At 37.9% G+C, this 27,579-nt stretch overlaps 1 protein-coding gene across 5 annotated transcripts in view; it reads left to right on the forward strand.

The window, feature by feature from the left end:
- The window catches only part of MBD5 (methyl-CpG binding domain protein 5), a 152,141-nt gene that overhangs the window by 120,020 nt on the left and 4,542 nt on the right, over window positions 1–27,579 (forward strand). For 2 of the 5 annotated variants that reach the window (XM_076343140.1, XM_076343139.1), the window contains exons 11-15: window positions 10,212–11,240; window positions 12,947–13,158; window positions 14,908–16,116; window positions 21,077–21,189; window positions 26,985–27,060. In XM_076343140.1, coding sequence (XP_076199255.1) covers window positions 10,212–11,240; window positions 12,947–13,158; window positions 14,908–16,116; window positions 21,077–21,189; window positions 26,985–27,060 — 2,639 coding nt within the window. The remainder of the gene's footprint in view (window positions 1–10,211; window positions 11,241–12,946; window positions 13,159–14,907; window positions 16,117–21,076; window positions 21,190–26,984; window positions 27,061–27,579) is intronic. The other 3 variants (XM_076343141.1, XM_076343142.1, XM_076343143.1) reach the window with 3 other exon arrangements.

The raw sequence follows: 27,579 nt of genomic DNA on the forward strand, positions 1-27,579 counted from the left end.
AAGTACTCTAGCAGAGGACGTGTTGAGTATATGAAAAGAAAGAGTCTTAAAGAAATTTCACAACCCAAGTGTGCATAGGATCGTTCTGAATGATGATGGTGGTCGCTTCTGACCTTAGCATCTGCTCAGCTCAGTTCCCCTCGTGCTGCCCTCCCGTACTGACCTGTGGGCGGCACGGAGAACTGCACTGCTTTCACACCGACTGCTCGGAATACTTGTATCTCTGTGTTAACCATTATAATGTAACCTCATTATCAGGATTTAATCCCAATATAACCTAAAGGACTCATGAAAGACTTTTTTTCTGCCAAACTGACAGTTGGCTAGAGCTAGTCAAAGTGGAGCGATCAGGGATTGCCTTCCCTTTGCAGAATCAGAAACTGTCTTGTTGATAATCATATTACAGCTCAGAAAAAAATTCCCTTCAAATCAGACCGGCCTTTGGTTTTTTTCTTCTTCAGCAGCATGGGGTATGATCTTCGGGAGATGTCCCACTTTTCTGCCATTTGTAAAGTTTTGTTTTCTCTTGCTTTTTGCCTGTAGCACAAAGCTATGTCTCCTAAGGAATGAATTGCTTTAGTCTAACTAAAGGATTTGTCCTCTAGGTGAAAAATACTGATCTGTGCTATGAACAGTATCACTTCAGATTTTAGTTTCTGTGAACATGGGGTTTTTTTGGTAGTTTGGGGTAAGTATTCTCCCGTATCTTCTGGGAGAGCTGTGAATGTAAATGCTTTAGATGGAAAGGAATGATGCTGCAGTCACGTCTGTATTTTGATGAAGTGAGGAACCTAAAGCATAAAGTGTTACATGAATAAAAGGTTAAATGTACTGTTGGATGTAGTGGTAGTCATCAACATAATGTAGGCCCTTGCTTCTCTGAAAATGGTCTTTCCTATGCATCAGAGAAGATGGAGTGTTTTAGAATATATCACATTAAACATGTACAAAGTGGCATATTCTAGTATGTGAGCCTCTGGATTTGCTCCCCAAAATTACTTTTAGATATCATGGAATTACAAAATCAGTAGAACTTTTTGACTTTGAATTCAGAAGAGTATCTGGCTGGCATCCTTTATGGGGCTTGTTATGTCTGAGAAAAGTTTCTTATTAAACTTAAATAACCCCTAGACAGGATGCCAACCAGCTACTCTTCTAATTATAAAGCCAATTGAAATGTTCTATTGATTTTGGGTTGCGGTGTTTGTATAAACGTACAGAGGGACTTTTCTCCGGTGGGGGGGTTGGGTTGTGATTAGAAGGAAGCACTGTTATTTAAAATCTGGCACTACTTTTCAATGTTCTACCCCGTTTTCCTTTGTTATTATTTTGGGGAGACAAGAATGGGGAAAATGTCCTACATGAAGAATAAGATTTCTAAGTATGAGACATGTATGGTAGGTCAAGTCTGCTCCCTACCCTGCCATTGAAATGAATACTTTCATTTATTTGCTCTTTTTAGCTCTTGATAGAAGATTTATGCACAAAACCACTCTCATTCTCTGAACATAAAGGAATCACTGACTTAGTAGGCATCAGCAATCATAGTAGGTAAAACTTAATTGTTAATATGATAGACGTTTATACAGTCGGTGTAAACATACTTGCTACCGTGAAGTTTACAATAGAGGAAAAATTTGGAAGGGGAATAGATTTTTCTTTTCAAATTACCTCTATTTATGAATGTTTATTGTTGGCAAGTGCTAGCAAATTGGAAAAACTTAGGAATCAGCTCAATCTCTACTTAATTAACTCGGTTGTTTAGTAGAGGGAGCTGAAATGAGTAAGCCTCTAATTTTAGTAGAAGTGGAAAAAGGAAACGTAGGAATAATTTATTTATAGCTGTATCAGGCGTGTTATGCTGGTTGAGTTCTGATGAGTGGAGATCAGAAATGGTAATATTAACTGAACGCTGGCTTGTCGAGGGTTATGATGGGATCACGTACCGCTTCTCCTGCATCCTGGGGCACGTGCTCCAAGTGCGAGGCTCTTTCATGAAAGGTGCAGTTACGTAGACCTCAACATTGCTGCTACAGCCTTCATCCTTGTCTTTGAACTTGATACCGTCAATGTATATTAGCTATACCCTGACCTCACCTGCTGTTCGGGGCCCTTCAGGCACTGCTGTACAGTTTGTGAATCGCAGCAGCGTTACCTCTGTGATAAATACCAAGATTAAAAGTTCAGCTCTGCTGAGCTCCGCTTACCGAGCACATCACTCGCTTAGACACACAGCTTGGGTTTTTCTTGTGTTTATTTGTTTCTTATAATTTGAATTTGCCGGTAACTCACAGACTTTCAGTTAACCGGACTCTTACCTGGTTAGTGTTTTAGCTGCCATACATTTTTCTAGGAATTTATATTAATAAAAGTTAGAGGATTTGTAAAAAAAAAATAAATAAAAAAATAAATGCAGAAAGGTGAGTCTTATTTTATTAAAGATATGATTGTGAAGAAAAACTGAATTATTTATATGAGATTTCCCATACATATTTAGCTCTCCACATCTTCTGAAAATATTCTTAAGCAGAACCAGCGGGCAACTCCAAAACTTGCTAGAGGGTGGAGTGGGGATTATTGAAAGAAATAATGCTTTTGATTGAATTTTTAGTTGCCGAAATTTGCAATAAAATGTTTTACCTCATCTGCAATGCATCACCCACAACTGTGAATGGGGGAATGATACAGGACGAGATCAGACTAAGTGCCAACACTGAGTAAATACTGAAGGACTATTCCTTCATTTGTATGCTGTTGTCTTGACAGTTTTTTACTAGAAGACTGTTTCTGCTTTCTGTTAACAGCTAAGTGCATAAGAACAGTTTTCTCAATGTAATTTTAAAAACAGCAATGATGGTAAAATGCAGAAGTCGGAAGAGATGGGGCAAGGGGAAGAGCCAAGACTGAAATTCAGTCAGGTATTTTTAAAAAAAGCCTAATTTTAAGGATTTCTGTTGTCCTAGAAGCCGCTTTTTGCCCTTCCCCCAAAATTTTGACAGAGTCATTCTTGGCTAAGTCATTTTTCAGAAGATGCAGAGACTGCATGCTGTAGTCCTCAGTGATTTTGATCCTTAAAATAATCTGTTAAAGCAAGAGTTTGAAAAAATACTATTAAGAACAGGGCCAACATTACAGCTGTTTTGCTGTAAGTAAAAAACAAAATATGATCGTGCAGCGTTATGCCATTGGTAGTCATAGTAATATGCTCAGCTGCTACAGTGTTAAGCGTGATATTATGGATAGGCAGTTAAATCTGTTTCACAGAAGAGCACGTTCTGTGCAGACGGAGTGTTGTATATGAGGGGAGGCCACGTTTTTAACTGGTTCTGCTGGGCTGAGAAGGATGTTTTATTTATTGGTCCATTGTTCATGATTTCTCTTGTCTCAAGGGAGCGCGCAATCTCGATAAGGAGAACAACTGACAGTAGTTTGCTGTTAACTGCTGAATTATGGTTTCTTCAGAATTGAAAGCACTATAATAAATGTGATACCAGATAAATATCTTAAATGTTTTCCATTCCAAAAAGAAAATGGAGAATATAATTATAAAAATGTATAGCTCTTGGTTCTAAGTTTATAGGTAAGTGATGGAATATGTAGTTAAAACAAGAACATGTTGTCTTGAATTTTTAAGGAACGTGAGGTCATATCGCTTCCATCAGCAGTTATACTTCCCTGAAAGTTAAGCCTCCTAAAATCACTAGTTTAGCAGTATTGCCACTGACGCAAACTATGTGTTCGTATCTCTAAGTTGATATTCATTCTTACTTCATATTAGCATTGCAGTAGCTTCTGGAGGCCTCGAGCATGGACTGGTGACCCTGTGCGGTAGAAGTTGCACAAACCATTTGAGATATAGTAGTAATTACGATGCCTAAGTGATCTTTTGTACTTTCACACCTTCATCATCTCAGGGTAAGGTATGCAGTGAAACTTTCCTCTCTCCACTCTCTCTGGATCTTTTTGAAAGCATCTTGCAGATATCTTCTGAAAAAGCTACTGAGTTTTACCCTAGGAGAGGTTGGAAGTGGTGGAGGTTTTAGCAAGAAGCCCATTACATGACCAAGGAGTTGAATGTGAGTTTCTGACAAGGGTTTCAAGAACTTGAAATGTTCTAAATTTAAAAAGCAATAAAGAAAATATAAAATATAAACTGCATTTTTATTGAATATGCATAAAAGTAAGACTTGAGAAAGTGGTATGTATAACACTTATTTGTTTTCAACTTAAAATGTTTTAGATATTAATGCCTAATGAGCAAGTTCTGCACTTTTAGTTTCCTAAGTACTTAATACACCTGTCTTATCGGTTATTTTTATTCTACAAATTCCAGCAATGTACTGTTGAGACTATTGAAATATTAGAATACGTAATGGATAGCTTCTTATAGAGAAATGCGTTGTAATTTATTCTTTCTATTGTAATTTTCTAATTGGTATATTTAACTGCAATTTTTTAGGAAAATACATATATAGTTAACATTCTTTAATTTGGTAGAAGTACTTTTAGTTTCTATGAAGACTACAGTGGTTTGCTTTCGGTTTGAATTGTCTGGTTTATAAGGAAGCTGAGCATTATTCACGGTATGTGAAGTCATGACTGTTCCTACATATTTTTATGCAGGCACAATTCTTCTTCCACTGCAGAAATGTTATACGGTTTTTGACTCATTACTTTTGTTTCGTTAGAAATCAGCAGCTCATACCCCAAGTTATCTTTCTAAGGACAGCCACTGAAGCTTGCTGTCCAAGTCTTCATATTGTTCAAATCTTAATAGTGTTTAAAAACCAGGACTCAAAACAAGGTAGACCCTCTGGCTATATCCTGCCATACCAATAGCGTGTGTATCCATATGTGTTCCTGGCTTTGCATGGTAGGACAGTGCTGAGATATGAATGATAAATATCTTCCACTCTAATGTCTTAATTTTAAATGAGCAGGGAGAGTGAATCTTCTTGAACACAAACTGATTTCATAATACCCATTATTTTATTGCATCTGCTGAAGAATACCTGTCAAGCAATACTTCAAAAAAAGGAACACAGATAAAATCCACACGGGAAGATAAACCTGCTTTCAAAAGAAAACAAAATAAAAATGCTCATAAATAAAATACTGTAGCCCACAAAGTAATAATTTTAAAAATGTATATCCTATTCAATTTCCATTTATTTACTCCCAAAACATTTATTTGACCCTCTGAGAGAACAATAGATCTACTTTTTCAGTATTCTGGATATTTCGTCTTCTCACTGCATTACAAAGATGGTTCCTTTTTCTCAACAACTGGCAAAAGAACTTTTCGCAGACGTCTGCGTCTGCAGGAGCTGGAAGCCAGCGTTCGTCTTAGGCTTTTATGGCTTTTAGGCTAACTCCTTCATCTTTTTTTCATTCTACTTTTAAGAGCTTCTGATTATTAAGGACTGTTGTTTACTGAGCTAACATGTACAATGCCTTGGGTTTGCAGGATTCAAAATACCACGTTTTTATGAAACTTGGACTCAAACTTGTGGTTTCCTTTTAGCTTTCAACTCCCATTCGCATTTCTCATCAAAAGCCTCCTAACTGTCATCTTGGAGCCTGGATACAGTAATAACAAACCGTTTCATGGTGGAGTTTCGGGTGAGCTAACGCACTGTCGAAACTCTTTGCTGCTACGGTGCATCTTCTTTTCTTCTGGCTGTCATCCTTCTCCAGGCCTGAAGGAAATGCGAGTGGTCAGGACTGCAGTCCTGCTTTCCTTACAGCACTGCTGGCCAAGACAGCTTGTTTGCGTACGGGTCTTTTTGCAGCTGACGTCCACCACCTGGTTTCCACTGTCATCCCGCCCTCTTCAAAAATTCTAGTAAATACGATGTGTGGGTCTAGATATCACTTTGAATAAAAGACAGACCTCAGAGGACATCCAGAGTCAGTTCCAGATCACCACTGCTATGCTTTGGTGCTACCGCCTGATTTGAAAGGACAGGCCTCTTATTAGGACTTTTCTTCTCTTGCACTCGCAGTGTAGCTTACACCGTTGCTTTGATGACACGTTACATTTTTCCGTGCTGTTTCGAGAGAACTCTTCACATCTTCACGCTGCCGATGCTGGGCATCACATTCTTCTCATTGCACCTGGTCTCCTCATGAGTCAAAAAGACAGGACTGCTCATGTTCGTCCTGGATCTTGGTGATTTCATTTTGAAACTGGGGAAGGACAGGTCAGAGGGCTCTCCGAGGGCTCTCGTGGTCCTCCGAGAGGAAGATGGAATTTTGCACCTCCTTGATGCAGCACTATCGGTCACAATTATGGAAATCATACATGTTTTATAAAGGGGAAAAAATAATTCAGATTTTGTCTCTTGGATTGGGGCTATTCAGAAGATGTCTACCAGTGCTATATTTTAATGAGAATGGGTGTGCATGCATTTCTTCATCTGGAATATTGACTTGTTGGAGATGGTATTTTGGAAGAGATCCAGAAATCATATTCTGGCAATTCAGTCTGTTGCTGGAGATAGATTTGTCCCAGAATGCCGTTGTAAATATTGTATTAGCCAATTCAGGACTTTTCTACACCAATTCCTACTGTGCCTTTCTGTGAGGCAGGTTTAACAGAAGCTGGGGGAGAGTATTTGCCCGTTATTTCTTTTCCTGCTGAAGTCTGGCTGCTCATCGCCTCCTCAACTCCCAGACTTCTCAAGTCTGGATTGAAATAAGGACACATTTTCTTCCTCCTACTCAGAATCCATCAAGATTTTTTTTTTCCCCCAGTAGCAATTAATTAATTGCCTAATTAATCTGGAGAAAGGGAAGTGTTGAATGCGCTCTAGACCTCTCAGGTTAGATCTCCAGAAGCAGTGTTTGACGGGGGATAGAAATCAGAGCAGTGTTTGACAAAAACCTAGCAACAATTTTACAAGTTTGAGATTTACTTCACACCAGATACTATTCCGTGTGGTCATTTACCTGAGTGGAATGGAAAATAGGATCATAAATAAATGAGAAACAGACATTAGTCCACTTGAAAATATCAAAATTAGGTTTTATATTCATGAGAGCTCTATATATAGAATAGTTGCCTCGTGTCTGAATTAAAAATCTATCCGTGTGCTGCTTAACACATTGAATGTGATTTCTACTAGCGAGGGACGCCTTTCTTAGCTACCGAGGAAAAAGCTTGTATATCTGCCTTTCCCCTATTGCAGGAGCAAAGAGTTACCAAAAAAATATTGCCTGAAACGAACTCATGCTTAGAAAGCCCAGTATATCAGACTATTCCTGCAGGTCAGGCTAAGCTGATGGTAGCCTGCTTTTATCTATATGACAGTAAGATTTTGTGTGGAAGGTCATTTACAAGTGGGAGGAATAGCCAGCTGAAGATGTTCGGGTATTACCTGGTCCATCTTAAACTAGATTACAACCAGAGAGGCTAACGTTAAGTGTGTCTCGAAGTGCAGCGACAGAGTTTTGCTTCAATGAGCAATTTTTCAACCAACATTATCTAAGGGGCCTTATATATTTTTAAGTACGGTAGGCATCCATCTTGTGTCATTTGAGTGGTACAGCTGATTCTTCTGTTAAAATCATGTAGGAATGACTTTGTAATAGTATTTCTTAAATCTGTAGTTTGGCCTTTGGGACTTTTCCTAATATTTAAATCCTTGGAGTGTCAGTTCTGGATACTGATTTAAACAAAACAACAAAAAAATTTGAAAATTTCCTTTTTTGTGAGCAAACAGGTACCTGATAGTTAATAATGTGTATTGCTGTGGGCTCTGTAACGTACTGATCCATTACAAGCCTGGTGTGAGTGTTTGAAACTATTATAAGTGGTGTGTTTTCTCTGGTGAAACAAAAAGAATTTGCTTTTAGCCACAAAAATTGTAAAGATTTTTCTGTTACTTTCCTAAAAATGCAGTTTAAAATATTTCAGAGATTAGTAAAAACAGGAAGATGCAGTTATATTTTAGTTTAGGTTCTCTGGGATTTGTGTAATTGAATTTGAGTAGCCAGAGTTTATGGTTGTGTGTTAAAAATAAATAGTAAACATACACATTTAATTTAATTTTATGTTATGCCGCTCATCTGTATGAACTGTGTTTTACTATTGGCTTATTTACAAAAATAGCAAAATACTACAAGGAAAAAAAAGTGCACACACATGAAAAATCTTTTTAACATGTCGTCTCGGTAGGTCATGTATGCCTTGATGTGTAAACATGTGCTTGAGAGACTCTTTCTTTTTTCTGTTATGTTCCATTTTGGAGGCATTGCCAGAGGTGGCTTCTCTCCAGAATTAGGTAACCAGTAGTAGGACAGATACACTGGCAGAAAACAAACTTATTTGCCATAGCTGTGGTTTTCATTCATCTCTACCAATAGGTTTGCTGTTACTGGCTTCATCTTAGTTTTGAATAATTTCCGAGCAACTTGTCTGATAAGCAGCTTTTCATTGACTTTTATTGGGAAGGTGTCTGTAATCTGGAAGTCTGTATTTCTGAGCTAGAAAGCCAGGAAGGGCATGGGTGCCAGTTTCTCACATATATATGAGGCATTTGCCAGGCCTGGGGGTGCCAAGATATAGAGCATTTGCTATTCCTGCCTGATCTGAAATGTTAAACACAAAACCGTAAGTGGAAACCCAATGGGACGTATATTTTCAGTGCATGGTTGGGTTTTTGTTCCTCAAGTGCATATCTGTTTTTTTGTTCCAAACTGCTGCCTAGAGAAATGTACTTGTCATGAAACTGCTTTTATTGCTTTGTTAACGTATTTCTAATCACAGCAGAATAGGATATCCTCTGCTTTATGATTACAATTTGTTCTTACTTTATCTTTTGCTAATTTATTATTTAATATCTGTACTGAAATGTGATAATGGTACCTGAGAGAAGAGGGTGTGATCTTTCTTCTCATGAATTCAATGCAGTGCCTCATGTACTGTGTTAATTTTGTACCTTTTTGAGTTGTCATCATGTTACAGTGCTTGAAGAATGGTATTTTAAGTCACAAATGATGTAAAGATTTGATTCTGTTCTTACCAATTAACAGCACAGTTGCACATCCCTTTTCAAATACTATTTGTTTAGAAAAATGATAATTGATGCTTTCTGATAATCGATACATTCTGATCTCTGTCATGTGAGCTAGATTTGCAGGGCAGTTGAGAATGGAAAATGATTTTATTGCATCAAAAGCATAGTTAAATACATTTATAATTATACAGTTCTATATACATGCAGTATATAATTCTAATACGTATTTTTAATGTCTGTTCTCCAGTGAATCGCAATGAATAAAGTAGAAAGGCGTAGTTCAAGGCAACTTCACTTGCTTTAATTCTCCTAGTCTCCTCTCATATGTTTTTTGTGTATGACCACTGTCAATTCAAGACTCTGCCTTAAGTGAAAGACAATGAATAATTTATTTTATAGTTCAGCTTTGGTAAAGGGGTATAAAGATAGCCAAATAAACTTTATTATTCTCTCACTCCTTGTGTAACCCCCTCACAGTAAATCTACCCAGTTGGTCTTTCTTTTCATGCCAAGTGATGGATATGACTAGACCACCCCAATTTACTTTTTTTTCTTTATAAATTGTTGGGGGTTTTGTTTGCTAACCTACCTTGACCGTACTGTATTTTGCTCATTAAATTTTATCATAGGCATCATCATGACATGTAATCATCATCGTTGTATTTTTTCTTCATGAGTCCAAAATAATGCTTGAAATAATAATTCTCCAAAACCCCATTAATGGAATAGAGCTGGAAACAGAAGAGCATAAGGTTCACATCTACATTTAGATCATGTACTCACACTCGTTCACACATCATTCATGTCTCCCATTGATCCTTCTTAGTAGTTTATGTCATACTGGTCCACGACTAACTATATTAAGTTATGGTTGCTTTTAGGTTTATGCCAATCAAAATATGTAATGAATTAAATCCTCATATCCCCACTCAAAGAAATTTAAAGGGAATACACGTGTATAGTTAAATAATTTCTGATGAGATGTGGCACAGCACATAGTGTCTGAAGTAGCTGATGGCAGATTCATTCATATTTAAAAAGTACTCAAGTCTGGATGCTCAAAACATTTTTCTTTCCTGTGCATGGATATCAAACATTACTGGTTTGGATTAACCTAGTTACTTTATAACTTCGATGATTGTCTCCCAGCAGGCAGTATTCTATTAATAGTTTTGTTCTTTTGCATTGCAGGGGGTTCAGGACCATCATCATCAATAGCCATAGCTGGCACCAGCCAACCTGCCATCACAAAAACAACATCTGTGCTTCAAGATGGTGTTATAGTCACTACTGCAGCTGGAAACCCACTTCAGAGCCAGCTGCCCATTGGGAGCGATTTCCCTTTTGCTGGCCACGAACACTCGCTTCATTTTCCGCAGAACAGCTCTTCAAACAACAATCTTCCACATTCTTTGAATCAAAACCTCCTCAATTCTCTACCTATCTCTTTGCCAGTGAATCAGCAACATCTCCTAAACCAGAATCTATTAAATATACTACAGCCTTCAGCAGGAGAAGGCAAGTCTGAGGTCAACCTCAACCCTTTAGGTTTTCTCAACCCGAATGTAAATGCTGCTTTAGCTTTTCTCTCCAGTGACGTGGATGGGCAGGTATTACAACCTGTTCATTTTCAGCTTCTAGCAACCCTCCTCCAGAACCAAGCCCAAGCAGCTGCCATGCTTCCCCTACCATCTTTCAATCTGACCATCTCAGATTTGTTGCAACAGCAAAATAACCCTTTACCCTCAGTAACACAGATGACAGCCCCACCTGACCATTTGCCAAGCACTCAGTCAGAAAGCAACAGGGTGGAGACCCTTTTAACCAACCCCATGGGCAACCCTATACCAAGCTTTTCAGGCACTGACACTACTTCTAACCCCCTGCTCCTCCCAGCTGTCTCAGGGGCCTCAGCATTAATGGCCTTGAATCCCCAGCTGGTGGGAGGTGTCCTGAACTCTGCATCGGGCAACACCGCTAATCATCCAGAGGTTTCCATAGCCACCTCCTCCCAGGCAACCACTACCACAACCACTACATCATCAGCAGTGGCAGCACTGTCTGTCTCAACCCTGGGTGGTGGGACAGCAGTGGTGTCAATGGCAGAAACATTGCTGAACATATCTAATAATGCTGGGAATACATCTGGTCCAGCTAAACTCAACAATAACTCTGTGGTGCCACAGCTACTTAACCCTCTACTGGGGACAGGTCTGCTTGGTAAGTTCAATTTCTTCACAGATATAAAAGGAAAAAAAAAAAAGGAAGAGGGTTGGGGAGGGGGAATTTCGGATTCTAGTTTCTATTTTTAAAGACTCCACTTTATCATACTTTTTTTTGTAAGGCTTTTGTATGTTACAGCTTGTTTATTTCTATTGAGAAAAACATAACTGTTATTGTAAGAAATTTAAAATACATTCTCATTTAATTCAGTAACATTTAATACTGGTTTTGGAAATTATTTTCTATTCCATTCTTAATTCTGATGCCACCTAGACCTACCTACCTTAAAATTCTGTAAGCAATTGGAGTGGTTTCATTTTTCAAGGAGTAAAAGCACAGGTGCATCTCTGGGATGCAGCGTTTCATTTCAAGTGCATGTGGCATCACAGGGTTAGTACGAGTAGCTGCGCAGTAGATGAAAAATGGCCAAGTGCATTTTTCCAAATGAATCAAAAGTGCCAAAACCGTAAGCACACTCCCCGTAAAGTAATCCATAAAGCACTCGAAGTAGGTCCTTGCACAAGTTCAAAGAGGAAGGTTGCCCTTCGAGCCTTTTATTGTGTATTTATATTTTCTCATTTCTCTGATTTTTTTTTTTTTTTTTTTTTTTTTTTTTTTTTACTTTAGCTTGTAGTTTAGAAACCCAGGGTATCTCACTTGACAAACACCTACATCCCAGAACAAGTGATTAAAAAGCCCTTAAATACAAGTTTTTTCTCCTGAGTCTTTTGATGATTTTTAGCAAGAATATGTAATACAGTTAGTACTCCTCTGTTGTTTGGTCTATGTAATCTAATGAATAGACTAGTAGGAGGAATTAAATAGTGGCAAAGAACTGATAAGTTTTTTAACTTAATACCTCGTACTTACCTACTAAATGGCTATCGTGAACTCAACCCTGCTTTACATTTTCCATGTAAAATACAACTAACCAATGATGCTGCAAATGGCAATTTTAAGAAAAACATGAGCTTTTAATTAAAAAAAAAACAAAAACAAAAAAACAAAAAAAACAACCCACCCTAGGAAATTGATACATTTTTAAGCTTTTCATAAAGTCAGGTTCAACAGCGTATTTATTTTACTAGAACTATAATTTTCATGTACAGTGAGATTTTCATGTAAAACAATGTAAATACAGTTGTTTCTCGAGAATGTAAAAAACTCAAATTGTTCAGAGTGTTGGCTGACATGTCTGTGAGCCAAAAAGCCTTTGCTCATTTGCAGTTAGCTCATGTTATTTTGTCATAGTTAATGAAAAGCTAGTTTTGTTGGGGTTTTTAAATTATTTTCTCTTTCTCTCTCTCTCTCTCCTCCTCCTCCTCCTCCCCCTCACCACCCCAGTACTGTTTGAAGCAGTCACTCTTTGGAAACTAAGAGTAAGATTCCAAGACGCCGAATATGATAGAAGCTCATTCTGCCATACTTGGCTGTGTACCGTTCCAAAGGCAAAGACAGTCATGTCAGAAACCTTTAGAAAGAGTCCAGATAGATGTGGCATGCAAAAGAAGGAATACTGAAGAAATAAAGGAATAAAGAGTAGGAGGCACATGCCTTGAGGACCATTCCATAGACGATTGAAGGGGAAAAGTGTTGTTTTACAGAGGCATTTGCTTAGCAGTCAGTTAAAATTTGAGTCAAGGAAATTCCTCCTGACTGTTGAAAACTATACTGACTTATGTTTCCCTGTGTTTGAATTACAGGTGACATGTCATCTATAAACACTACTTTGAATAACCATCAGCTGAGTCATCTCCAGTCGCTATTAAACAACAATCAGATGTTTCCTTCAAATCAGCAGCAACAGCACCTTCTCCAGGGGTATCAGAACATGCAGGGCTTTCAAGGCCAGCCCCCAATTCCTGGCCCAGCTAACAACCCAAACCCCATGGCGTGTCTGTTCCAGAATTTCCAGGTAGAAAGCAAAATGAAATCAATATTCAAACAAATGTGCAGCTCTCAGTAGGTAAAATTACATCCTCCATAGTTTGATTTTTTTTTTGCTGAGTGATTAAGACAATATGGTATATACAATTGCTTGCCTCTTTCAGTAGTTCTTGGATTTTGCAAATCAGTAACATTTCTTCCTGAAATTTTATACTTCCTTCCTTAGAAATTGGGTATAGTTTCTTTGGAAAGAGTTATGCTGCATGTATTGAAAAAAATACGCTATGTATGTTCTGACAATTACTATACGTTTTTAGCAAAACTATTTTCCATTCCGCAGAAATGATCATAAATTCCCATTTAGACCACGCTAACAATTCAGTGGTGAGAAATAAATATTGATACCACTTTGCAGTAATTAGAAACTTAATAAATGATTATAGGTGACCACGTGTACCAGTCCTCTTATATTCCTACTGAAATTGAATGGAAGAGCTGGCTGTGATGTGGATTGTATAGACTGAAGAAAACAGGCATTAGAATGAACGTTACAATGACAAACTGCAAAAATGATAACTCCCTGCTCTCCACCTAAATAGACAATTCTTCATAATGCAAGTTGAACTATCAAACTAACATACTGACAGGAAGCATAGCAACCAAAATAGGTAATAAAACCAGAGTTAAAATACATATTTATTATTCAGTATTGCCATGGTTGCTGCAGAACTCAAGACGTGAAGACAGAAGCATGCAGATAATGCCAGAAAGTGCTTTTACCCTTTAAGAAGGAAAAAGAAGACGTGTCATTTTCTCTGTGTAGATGTTTCACTGCTATTGCAAAATCACAGTCCTCTAGCTGCCTATTGCCTCTCTTTGTTTGTGTATGAATTTTGGTAGCTTTATCTCAGTATTTTTTGCTTCAGATTCTCAGTTATGTAAATAGTAATGGTAAGTATTTAAAGGAGCTTTTGGAAATATTTCACCCTTGTTTTTTACAGTTTTTTGTAACAGCACTATTACTGACATCATCTTCACTGCCTACGTATGTGACAAGAAATACAAAAAGCCCAGTTACTTTAATCTGAAGGTTACAGTTTACTGTGGCAGTGCCTGACATTACAGCTGCAATGCAAAGGGATGCAGGCATGGTTTACAAGGGACTGAAGTAAAAAGAGATCCCACGAGAGAAGCACATAACCGAAAGGGAAAAAATAGAAATGTTAGCCAATTCCAAAAGGACAGTGGTGGCCTGCATTCCAGAAATTGAATGAGGAGCATACAAGGAGCCCAGAAGAACAGTTGGTAGGGAGGAAAGAAGCAAAATTAGGGTCTGGGAAGGAACGAAAGAGAATAGTTGAGAACAGAAATACTGAACTTGGTGGAGTTGTTTAGGACTTGAGAGAAAAAAGGAGGGTGCTGTACTTCAATCAGAAGAGGAAATCCCTGAAAAGACTCTGAAAGAGATGATAATGTAGTCTCAGCAGTGCATGGTGGGTTGTATAATTTCATGCAAGACATCTATTTTGATCCACAAGGGAAAGTCTAAGAGCCAGTGGTTTGTTTTCCTCCAAATTATGCTTTTTTTGATTTCTGTCTAGCTTGTTCAGCATTAAACCTCGTAACTGATGTGTAACCAAACTAAAATTATGTACTGTAACAAACAGTCACCCTGGCCACCATCCTGATTTTTGTATTAAAATGAGACAAAGTTTGTCTATTGAAATGGAACTTTAGGCAGAATAGCAATTTCCATCTTTTTCTCTACCTTTTCCAGGTGAGAATGCAGGAAGATGCTGCTGTCCTAAACAAAAGAATGATCACTCAAATGGGAATGGCACCAGTTCCTGAGAGCTCCAGCACTATGCTTCCTCCTTTCCAAGAAACATCTTGTGATTTGCAGCAAAGAACTGAACCACCTCTTGGACAACAGGCAAAGGATAACCTCAATGTCGCTGCTCAGGGTGATACATCGGTGGACGCTATCTACAAAGCAGTTGTAGATGCTGCAAGCAAAGGAATGCAAGTAGTAATCACCACTGCCGTTAGCAGTACAACACAGATGAGTCCCATTCCAGCTTTGAGTGCCATGAGTGCCTTCACAGCCTCAATTGGTGACCCATTAAATCTTTCTAGTGCTGTCAGTGCAGTAATCCATGGAAGAAACATTGCCGTTTCTGATCATGAAGGTAGGATAAGGAACACTAGAGGAACACGAATACTGAAGAATTCAGAGCACAGTAAAAATTCAAGTGAAGGGGATGGGTATGAATATTACAAATCAACAAGTTGTAACACACCCAAAAAACAGTGGGAAGGGGAGCAAAGTCCTGTCAGTGAGATAAATAGATGGAAGTGTGATGAGTTTCTAGACCACTCTACCCATATCCATAGTAGTCCTTGTCACGAAAGGCCCAATAACATCTCCACACTGCCATTATTACAAGGCGAGCAGCATCAGATACTGTTATCACAGCGAAACTGTCAAAGTGATAAAATGTTGGAGGAGAATTTCAGGTATAACAATTACAAAAGAACTATGATGAGTTTTAAGGAAAGACTGGAGAACACTGTGGAACGATGTGCACACATAAACGGAAATAGGCCTCAGCAGAACAGAGGATTTGGGGAGTTGCTGAACACTTCTAAACAAGACCTGATTCTGGAAGAGCAATCTCCAAGTTCCTCAAATAGCTTGGAAAGTTCGTTAGTTAAAGACTATATCCATTACAATGGAGATTTTAATGCCAAAAGCATTAATGGGTGTGTGCCTAGCCCTTCAGATGCTAAAAGCATCAGTAGTGAAGATGACCTAAGGAACCCAGACTCCCCTTCTTCAAATGAGCTGATACATTACAGGCCGAGGACGTTTAATGTTGGCGACTTGGTCTGGGGCCAAATCAAAGGACTGACTTCATGGCCTGGGAAACTAGTCAGAGAAGAAGAAGTTCACAATTCATGTCAACAAAACGCTGAGGAGGGGAAGGTATATTTATATATATATGCACCTATCTATCTATCTACACATGTACCTATGCCCATACAAATGTTTATCAAAACTATCTCGGTCCATTCTTTATTTTTTTCTTTGTCTCTTACTTTAGTAGTACAAATTGCTTTTTTTCAGAACTATAGCTTGCAGAACTGAATTTTTCCCATAGTTATCTAAGGAGAAACTTCTACCAATGCCATGAAACAGATTATATTTTGGCCTGATTATGCTTTACTAACTAATTTGTGCACAAAAGACTTGCTACATAAAAAATGTTGTTAACAAAAAATTGTTTAACTTACATTGTGTATTTAGTTGAACTTCTGGCTGTGTCCACAGAAACTGATATGGAGATATCTAAAAGTGTTGAAAACTGCAAAAAGGAAAACTGATCTAATCCGATTGAGGAGTCTGTAATAAGTAAAAGCTTGCTGATTCACACATACACTCTTTAAGAGGAAATGCATGCGCATTTTCACCTTGAAAGGAGGTTTTGACCATCTTCTAATAGTGAGGAAAGCATTCCAATTTGCTCTTTCATACTAAAATCCTTTTTTTTTTGTCGACAAATCATATGCTTGTTGGGGAACATACAGAAAATACAGTTATCAAGGAGTTATTCGTTATTTTATTATGATAAATATTTCAAATTCTGGTCTCCACTACTTGTATAATATTATATTTTTGTAGTTCTTATAAAATATTTCACATCTTCCGTATATAAATATTTTTAAGTGCCATTTTATAAAACGCAAATTTTAAAAATATGTGAGCAGAAAGGAAAGATCTAATGAAATAACGTTTTACCTCTGACACAAAGAAATCAAACCGCTTAAAAATTATGTCTTTTTGTCCCCATATACCTGCCTAGTACATTGCACAACAACAGTCATAAGAACGTAAGAACGGTGATAGTGGGTTGGACCAAAGTATTCCTTTCCCCAAAATTTGGCCAGCAGCGGATATCGGGAGGAGAGAGAGTAGGAGAACATGTTGAGGAATGCTTCTTCACCAACAGCCTCTGACTCCCACCAGTGCATAGCTCAGGAACTTCGTGAGCTGGAACTGGTGTATCTGTGGTGTAACCACTGCTGGTCTTACTGCAGTTGGTAATTGTAGAGTTATCTGAGGTTGATGTGCAAATGTAATTTCCCCAAACAGTCCAACAGGTCTTTGACAAATTGGTGCTATAAATATACTGGGGTGATGTTTGGCCAGAATGGTTTCAACCCCAGCTCAAGAGAACTTTAGTCTCTCTTTACAGGTGCCTTCTCTATTGATCTCCTTAGCCACAGAGGTTTCAAAGGGCTCCCGTCTGAGTATGCTGAACGAAAGTATTTACTTTATAGAGAAATCAACATGCTTTAGTAACAATTATTTGAATGCTTAAGAGCTCATTCCTTATAAAGGTTAGATCCCCAAGTTACAAGTCAGTTTATAAAGTATAGGCAAATGAGACAGACGGCAAACTAAAAGATCAAGCAAAACTGGAAAAATTAGGAGGTGTACAATACCACTGTCCCATATGAATTACGAATACAGTAATTACACTGCACATATGTTCCGAGTATGCATTTATGTATTAACTTCACAAAAATGTTTATCCGTATCTATATGACTGGTTTGATACATTTGAAGAGCTTATTTTTTTTTAACTTTTGTAAAGAGGTGAAATTTTTTTTGAACACATGTTCAAACACTCCTATAACATGTTGTACAGCTACATTCTTCAGTTGTTTGGGCAGCCTGGTCTGAAGGAAAGGGAAAAAAAAAATCCCAAACAAAAAAAACCCCACACCAAACCAAAAAAAAAAAAAAACACCTTGAAAACCAAAAAGAAATAACCTTGAAAATCAAATGGTCTTCAGAAATTCTGCGCTTCAGAAAATCCTGAAAGATTACAATTCATGGCGGGAGTCACTAGCAGCTGTTCCGAAAATTGTATTTTCTGCAGAGCTTTCTTAAAACATCTTTTAAAGTATTTGTGTAATCAAATGTTAACCTCCTGTATATTGTAACATTAGTTTTGCTATGCTGTTGGGATTTCATGGTACTTTGTATATTCTCTGTTCTTTATATCATACATAATTTGATTTTTGTTTCCATTTAAAAGACTTTGGGTATTAAATGTAATAATGCTTCTGTTTGAAGAGCTGCTAGAATGGTGTTTCCCGAACAGGAGAAGGGAGGAATATTGCACCTTTGTTTCCTAATGAACGCTTGCTTTTTGGCTATTGGAAAATTAAAGAGGAACCCAAGGGAAGTGCAGCAGTAGCGGCAGAAATTTCTGAAAAGGAAAGAAGCGAGCCTGAAGCTACATGCATCCTAAAACGGAGGATGTGTATTTCATTAAGTAATTAGTTTGATTATTATCCAAATCAAATCACCTCAACAGGAACAAGGCTTTGAGAGCAACAATGTGAAAGTCAAAGGGTTTGTGTGAGCAGTGGTCGCCTGTTGGTAGTGCAGTTCATAGTGATTTTTACGGGGCGAGTATTGTTCTCAGTAGGACTTTCCATCAGTTAAACTAGGTTTTTTAAACGGAGCTTTTATAGTTCTACAGATAATAATAGGTGTGATTTATCAGTGTCCTGAAAATCCCATTTGTATGTATTATTTAGTGTTGTAATAGCTTATTGTAAATGAAGGCATATGATATTATTAATTCAAATATATCTGTTATAGTTGCTTCCAATACCATGTTATGGTAGCAATTTGATACTACTTCTTCATAAAAGCGCTAGCAGGTTTTTCACTGTTCTACCATCACAAAATTCCAATAACGAAGCTATTGATTTCTTTTCGTTACTTAAGTCCCTTGTGACCCAAACGTGATATTAGCTCTTCATAAAAATATTTACCATTGAACTTTCTTATATATCTAACGGCAGACATATACAGCCCTTTGCAGAGTTTGTTCCTTATATACACATGTATGTCATGGATATGGATAATGCACAATTTAGCATTCATGACAACTCTGTCACGTAGTGAAGTGTCCAAGGTAAAGGATCAAGATGATTATGGTATTGCCCTTTAATTCTGTTCAGTTTGAAAAATAGAAGTTTCTTCTTTAGCTGTTTTTCAAACGTTCTATAAAATGAAGGCTTGAGCTGTAGTGCATTGCAGAGAGAGTAACATTGCCTCCGATAAAACCGTTTCGATGGAGGAGATGTAACATACAAGCTTCTGAAGCCGGTTTGCTCATTCTGCCAGTGTTGTGTGCCTTTTCTTCTCATGTTTATCCTTAGAAAAGCTCCGCAGGTTTTAAATAGAGAGTATTTCTTATGTATGCATTTGTAGTTTTCCAAAGTCTGATTAGGAGAGGAATTATTTGAAGTATTTGCACTCTTACGTTGAAAGTAAGCACAATTTTAAGGGAAAAATGCCACAATCTGTGGCATGATTGAATCTATTTCATGAAAACAGAAATCTTGCCTCCCCATGTGCGGATTTCACCAATAATAACTCTTGCCAGTAAGTTCCTGAAACGGCAGTATTCCCCAATTTCATTATCAGATGCATAAGTTCCAGATGTGAAATTTGGTCTAAACATATATTAAATTGGACCTTATTTCTAGAGATTTTGACAACTTGCTCACGCATTAACTTCACATTTTCACGTCTAAAATTCAGTTTCATTGTGAAAATAAATTATTTAGTAATTGAAAGGCTGGGTTTAGAGGGAATTTAGATTTAACTTTATTTTTCAGATTGTATATAGGCATGCTTAATAAATTTGTATTTATAGAATTAATTTTCCTTGTGTCAGAATACAAGCTGTACTTTTTAATCAAACAAATGCTATGTAAGGTTCCTGTTAAGTTATGCAAAGATTAAAAAATAAGTCAAGCAAAATGTGGCAATACTGACAAAGAAAAAGGAATTTATCCTTTCATTTTCTTTAAATTGATGTGTTTAAATACCTTTTTTGTTTTTTACAAGCAGAAATGACTGAGCCAAATCAAAATAATACGGGAGTTAATTGGACTGATGTTTTGAGAATGCAAATGATAAAATCATACAGATGATATAATTAATTTTCTTTCATTTTTGTATTGTTTATACTATCACTAACTGGTACCTACCCAGTGGTGCCAGTGATTATACGCAGCGGTTTAGATACAGATTGCTTAAAAGGTTATAATTCTGGTTGAGTTCAAGAGAACGTAAATTTCCAGTTAAAGTACTTTCGATACCAGTTCAGCAACCCTGTTGCGCACGTACTCAAATTCATTCCTGACCCGGCAGATCGCTAAAGTATGTGCTTAAGTACAAAAATTTAAAAAGACCTTTCTCAGGACCAAAAAATTAGCTGGCTAAAGCGAGCTCTACTTACGACTCATAGGTTCATAATGCATAAATAAAGCTTGTGACCCTGCCCGCCCCCCCTTTTAAGGCCTTAAGCCTTTTAACTTGAGCACGTACTGTGGCTCTTCTGAAATAGGAGTGAATTTGGCCATGCCGTTAGCAGCATTGTTGAACTGGGGCCTTAAATGCTTTATCCAGAAATTTGAGGTGATGTGAAACGCTTTTGTGTTGACGGCATCTGTAAAAATTGTATCATGTGTACTGGGCAACTTGGTATTTTAATGCGTTCCAGGTGGTCTCAAAGGTGTAAAATACATTTGTAAAGTGTGAGTACAGAATATGAGACTTTAACAGCAGTGTTCATATTAATAATATAAAGACAAAGAAGGTTTTACAAATATTATTTTCCTTCTTAGTTTTGTTTTCTTAAGTGTCGTGGTTTTGTTTTTTGTATTTCTATTGCTAGTGGTGTGGACATCTAGAGAAATTATAATATATACATATATGTGTGAGGGGATGTATATAGCCGTACATTAATTTATTCTTTGCTGGGAAGGTTAGTGTCTTATGGATGCAGTGAAAATTAGGCTCCATAATAATGCATGTCTAGCAGTAAAGTAAAAGCAGTGTTTAATAATTGCAGGTCTGGGTAATGTGGTTTGGTGTTCATACCTTCACTCAGGTGGAGCCAGAGAAGTTGAAGACACTAACAGAAGGTCTAGAAGCTTACAACCGAGCCAGAAAAAGGAACAGAAAGTAAGTAAATGCCCATTTATTTACTAGCGAAATGGAATAATTAAATTATTTTCCTTCCTAAGACTCCCATTTTGGGGAGCTTAGCAGATCAGCCAAACTGAAGAGTTAATTTTCTGAATTCCTTGTGTTGGTTATGATAATCATTCGGGATCTTTGCTATCTGCATTTTTATTGCATCTTCTGATATTTACAGTAGCCTTTGTAAAATGTCAGCCTACTTGTTTGAGCTTTCATGTGTAGGATTTCTAATTTACAGCAAAAAAGTTATTACATCAAAACTATTCTGACCAAATACGCTTTTTAACAAGATCTGCCCTTCTTATCTCTTCCCTCTCCCTCTGGCAGCCGCTGCTGCAGGCAGAGCACAGGTTTATTCAGATAAATTCAGTTTTATTTCCCATTGCTGAGAAGAGTTTCAGAATTTGTGAAGTCTGGCTGTATTTAACCAGACAAGGGGCTCAGTGCAGAGCTTTGTGTCAGACATGTATGAACTGTTAGGTTTTATTTTGCCTTTTAGCCTTTAGTTACAAATATACAAGGATAGAAAGACCGTGAAACAGTAATTAGGATACGAAGCAGCAGCATAGACAAAAAGAGGCAAATGGTTGAATTTAGGAGAAAAAAAAAATCTGGACAGCTATAAAAGGATAGACAAGTAGAAATTGTACTATCAATGGATTTGTTCTAGGTTGCTGTTGCTTATTTACTGTTGCAGTGAAAATATATTACTTTGAATCTGTGTGAGAATTTAAAGTCAGCTTGCGATACTTGCCTTTAGCACAATAAACATAGGCTTAAAGGAATTAAATAATTATTTGTCTTCAACTCCTTTTAAGGTGTAAGCTTTTCTTCTATTTATATGTCATGCGGCGCTTAAGAGAAACATTTTTTATGCCAGTGAGACAATGTTGGTGGTTGTTTTTTCCAAGATCATCCTCAAAATATCTTACTGGAGTTTAAGGGTGTGTGGTGAGAACACAGAAGGGCTTTTGGCAACTCCCCAGTTATTTGCTCATGTCCCTGAAGCAAAATACGTGACTCAAGTAAGGTGACACCGGGAGCAAATTTAAAGAGGTGTTAAAGTTGAAGTAAACAGTACAATTTAAGAAAAACTCCCATCTTCTGATTTGCATTTGTATATTTAGCAGACTGCAGGGATTGTCTGCAATTCCACTGAATCCAGTGGCCTTTTTTTGTGGCATGTCTGGTTCTGCCCCATTGCTTGCCCATAAGGAAAGACGAGGTATCCAATATCCCAGCCAGTCTGGGGCACCTGGTTGCCCCTTTCGTAGGGTTGCTTTACAGCCCTTGCAGGTTTTTTTCTCCATATTTCCACTTGCACTTATTTCATGGTTCAGATCTTTTGGTATTTCTTCATGGACGCTTCCTCTTTTTCCTATGTACTGTTGTAAATTTATCTGAAAAAGTTATTAATCTCCTTATGGTCGTCTTTCTGGTATGTGTCTCTCTAGTATCTTGTTACACACAGGTCCAGATTCTTTAAAACATTTAGCATTAGATATAATTGCTACATGTAGAATACTCCTACTTCTGTTTCCTACCTGTATAAGTACTCGGCACTTACGCATATCATGTACTGGCATCGAGTTGAACACTTCCATAGTAAAGAAGACATAGCTAAAGAAACCCAGGATAAATTTATGTTGAGAGGACATGGACTAGCATCACATAGGTCCAGTGTGTTTAGCAGAGCGGGGTTAGCATCCAGGTCCTCAAAATGACATTCGGGTACCTTAACTCCATAAATTATTCTTTGTGTTCCTACAGTTCTTGTCTCAGCCCTAGTATATTTTCCAATTTTTTCCTTTGCTGCACAGTCTTGACTCAATCTCCGGTAATATATATTGATATTATATATTAAATATAAAATTATTGAAACTACATTAAAGATGAAAAATGTCTGCAAAGCTAAAAACTGTATTATAATAGGATGTAATAGGATGCAATTCAAGTTGCACCTTAAATACAGTATTTGTGAATTGTAAATCTTAATCCAACTTTACATATTAATTTTTAAAATTGAAATGTTTTGTGTATTCAGTTTCTTAGGTTTCTAAACAAGACACCAGAAAAAAGTGTCATTGTAGCAGATTTCATCAGCGTAGTCCGATGTGTTAGCTCTGTTGCACGGAGCTTTGTAACTTCAACTAATAGTATGATCTAAAGCATTTTCTGTAGCAAAAAAGTGGTTTGCTTGGGGATATCTCAGAGGCATGGTGTGACTCCTAAACCATCGTATTTATTCTGGGCCTTGCAGGACGATGCACTCTAGTACAAACTGCTGAGCCATCCCGACCTTTCTCAGTTCCATCTCATCTCAGCCGTTCCGTTCTTATTTGAGCCATGTCCCTTCTTGCTTCCAGGTCATGACGTAGCAGCTTCTTCACCTATCTCTATCCAGTTGTAGTCTCCAGAAGACTTATCTGCTGGAGGCCCAGTCTTCCTTTATCAAAGCCTCGTCTGATCCAATCTTTGTTCTTCCCAAGCTTCGCAGTTATCTGTATTCCTCTGTTCACTAGCGTTCTCCTGTCCCACTGCATGCAAAGCATCTTCTAAGGGTCATCACCCAATACCAGTGTCTCCTTCTCCTGTGGTTTCCTGTTCCTCTGTATGTTATTTCCCACACCAGGCTTCTCTTTTGTCAGGAATGTGCCATTTACCATCCCTACCATTACCATCTCGACCATCCATGCTAAGTTATTTCGAAATGAAGCTCGAGCGGTGGCTTCTTAGAGTTGAAGAGTTACGTCTCTGACATCCCTCCTATTAGACATGTGCCATGTTCAAAGTCAAACAGGACTCCAGTAAGGGAAGAATTAATCCACCTCTTCCACCACCTTTCCAACTTCCAGCTCCAATCAGTCACCACCCTGACACAGTCTAAGTCTCTCTGTCTTCTCTAGGAGTGAGTCTAGTAGCGGCTTGCCCCATACTCTTAGAGTCAAGCAAGGTGGGTGCACTCAGACGTCCCTATTATCGCTGCAAGAGCTACCCAGAGGCAGCAATTGCAGGTGAAGTCTGGAAAATGTCCACTGTGGGAGGGAACTTCAACTCAAAACATGCTTAGACTTCATTTTGATGATACAATTTGGTAAAATTTTAATGGGCCGTAGTAGGGAGGAGGAGGATTAAAAAACCGCTTCTGACAAAAATGTTATCCTCCCTTCCCGAGGGAAGGAATTTAAATTCTTCTCCAAAGCTGTTGGCCATGAGAGGTTTTCTAAGAGATGATGTGCTGCTTTTTAATGAGAGAAACAAATTGTTGCTAGAGTCTTCTAAATGCAATTTGACAAAAATTGGGATATTTACAGGTTGGTTTGGATCACTAGAGACCTGACGCATACGTTTATCTGATGTCAAATTCTCAGGTGTTTAGCTGCAGTGTTTTGTCTGCAGTAAATGGATATTTCAGTGGTGGGCACTTCTGAAACTTTGATTTGCTCAAGCGCAGATCATCATCTTCATAGTAAAATGAGTGGAGCAACAGTGTCTTAAGACTACAATTCAAATTATCATTTGTATTTTAAATACTTTCGAATGGCTGTTTTGACTAATAGCAATAATTTCATAGATACCATAATAAGGGTGGGTTGCTGATAGAGCATAATGTTGATTAAATAACTACATCACATATAGGTAACTTGACATCTGAAATCTGCTTCTAAGTGACATGGAAGTCAGCAATGTTATCAGTTATTAATACAGCTGCGTTATAAACAGAGTCATATTACCTTTCTAGGAAGTTGTGCTGCCACTAAACAATATTCTGTTCATCATTTGTGATATCTAAGGGTGCCTTCACGCATCCAAGTTGCATAGCTTAAACTTGTTTTTGCAAGCAGTCTAGCTCAAGCAGTTCCAAAACCCAGGTGGACATTTCAGGCCTTGTACGAGAATCTTTGTTTCAGTTTATCATATAATTTCTCCGGTTGATTTAAACTACAACAGGATACATAATTTTAAAGTTGCACAAAACTCTTTTACCACTGTTTTAACTAATTCATTCAAAGCCTTAGTTAAACTTGTGCGACTTTGTAAGTGAGTGGATGAAGTCCTATTGTACTTCACTTTTGCGCAATCAGGTCAGTAAGGCTTCTAGCTCTTTTCGGTTTTTGTGCAATTCATGCCCTGGTATCGCTCGGATGACTAATGCAAAATGGTGTTAGGGAGTATCTTATTTGAATAACGAATAACAGACCCTCTGGTCTCCTGTCTTCGATCTCCCAGCTGTACTGATGGTTATGAAAATCATTTTGCTGAACTAGGGGCATGGAATTACTGTAGAACAACGTTGGTTGAATAGTTTGTCTGTGCTACTTCCTTGTCAGTCTTGCCAATGCTTTTAGTTGCTATCAATCTTTTAAGTCCCAGGGAAGAATGTCCCAGCTGACATGATGATCTTTCTTTTTTGAAAGGGAAGGGTTTCTTAGAAAGCGTCTCTTGTGAAGGACAGTCCTAGTGACCCGACCATCCGTGCCAGCTCGGGGCGAGCTGTTCTCTTACCTGTCTGCCATTATCTTCCCTCATGATGCAGACGGCTCTCTTCCTCCTCCCCTCGTTTCTGCATCTCCAAAGCAGGGATAACTAGTACTTTCTTACTCTTATTCCTGAGAATATTGTGATGGATGCTCATAACGCTGTCTCTCGTCTCCAGGATGATCTCTCTCTCTCATCTCATATTCAGCCATTTGTCTTCATGTTCATCACTCTTCTAAATGTACCTATTCAGTTGAAGTCATGAATGAACCAGCCCATCTATCTGTGTGTGTATATATATATATATATGCCTGCTTTTAAGCACAGATCCTCACCGAGCTGTCAAAAAACGGTAGTAACTTGCGCTCAAGTACTGTTTGCTAGCTTGAAACTCTGAGGTGTGAACACGGAGCCACAGAAGTATGACCTGTCACGCAGAGCACAGTGTTCAAGTGGGAAACTTCTTTAAAAAAGAAATATACACAGATCAAAAATGTCGCTGTAACATCAGATGCGTATGGAGCTGCCCGATGACTTGGGGTAACTTCTGATTTGGAAGAAGAAAGTCTTCACCCTGCCTTTACCGTAGCCCTTGGTGTGCTGTCATTCCGGGGGAAAACTAGCAGCATTTCAGAGGACTAATACAACTTATTTTCCTCTGGCTTTTTAAAGTTAGAAGGGATATTTAACTTCGAGCTTTGTGCTTTGGGTAAGAGGAAAACTTGGCAGCTCATGCACTGATTTTTCAAGAAGACGGTAGTGCACGTTATTTAGTCCTTCACAAAAGTATTGCTGAAATGTAACCGCGTTTACAAGGTAAATGCAGCACGCTACATGGAGTGGGAAGCAGGCAGAGGCGAGCTGGCACTAGAGGTTTAACACTTGAAGTCTTTAGGAGAGGCCAGAGTAGCTGGAGTACTCCTCTTCTGCTCCTGATCAAAACCCGTGAGAGTCTGGCCCTTTGCTAATGATTTAAAAAGAAAGATTGCACAAAATGCTATGTTACCGTGAAGTACCTTTGCGTTTTATTCATGGAGGTAATCTGTCTTGTGGATATTGTAACTAACCGTACAACTCGCTGAAGTGCTGGCTTTAATTGTTCTGCTGTAATTATAACACAAGCCTTTAACTTGCATAATATTGTATATAGGCCTGATCTTGCTGTTTGTGCTATAACAACCTGGGAGGCTCTACAGCTAGTAGAATACATGCAATGAGTTAATGTGTTTATTATGAATGTCTTAAAAGCTTTTATCTGCTACTAAGAATTACTGACGGATTATTTTTTTTCTTCCTAGAAGTGGAAAGCTAAATAACCATTTAGAAGCTGCTATACACGAGGCCATGAGTGAACTAGACAAAATGTCTGGGAATGTAAGTTTCTTTTCACGTTAGCAATAATCTTCTCCTTTTTCTATGTTTCTGCACGTGTGTCAGTTAAAGACTGGGAGTGTTGCTTTGGGTTGCTTTCTAACATACATTTTGTTTCTATTTTCTTCAATAATGTGGAATTTTCTGCATTTCTCCGGTGTTAAAAAAACATTTGCAAGTGCTTAATCATTCCGAAAAATGGGAAAAGATGCAGAATTTTAGTTACGTTGCCGATTATGTTATTTTTTACAAAGGTAGATTCCTGGACGTACTTTTACTCATCCAGCCTGATAATATTTGGATCAGTTCCAGTCCTGCTCATATTCCGTGCGTTTTCTCTGACTAGTGACACAAGATCAGGCCCGTTTGTTTTTCAGTTTGAGTAGCAAGATAGTGAAACCACATTTAAAAGCATCGTTCTTTTGAACGTAAAACTCTTTGAGTAAAGCTTTCCTTATGTGAAATGAAAGATACTGTCATGAAAGGTAAGAGTATTCCTAATATCAAATCTAACAGTGCTCT

The sequence above is a fragment of the Aptenodytes patagonicus genome, chromosome 6 (genome assembly GCF_965638725.1).
Source record: "Aptenodytes patagonicus chromosome 6, bAptPat1.pri.cur, whole genome shotgun sequence".
In the NCBI taxonomy this organism is placed as follows: domain Eukaryota; kingdom Metazoa; phylum Chordata; class Aves; order Sphenisciformes; family Spheniscidae; genus Aptenodytes; species Aptenodytes patagonicus.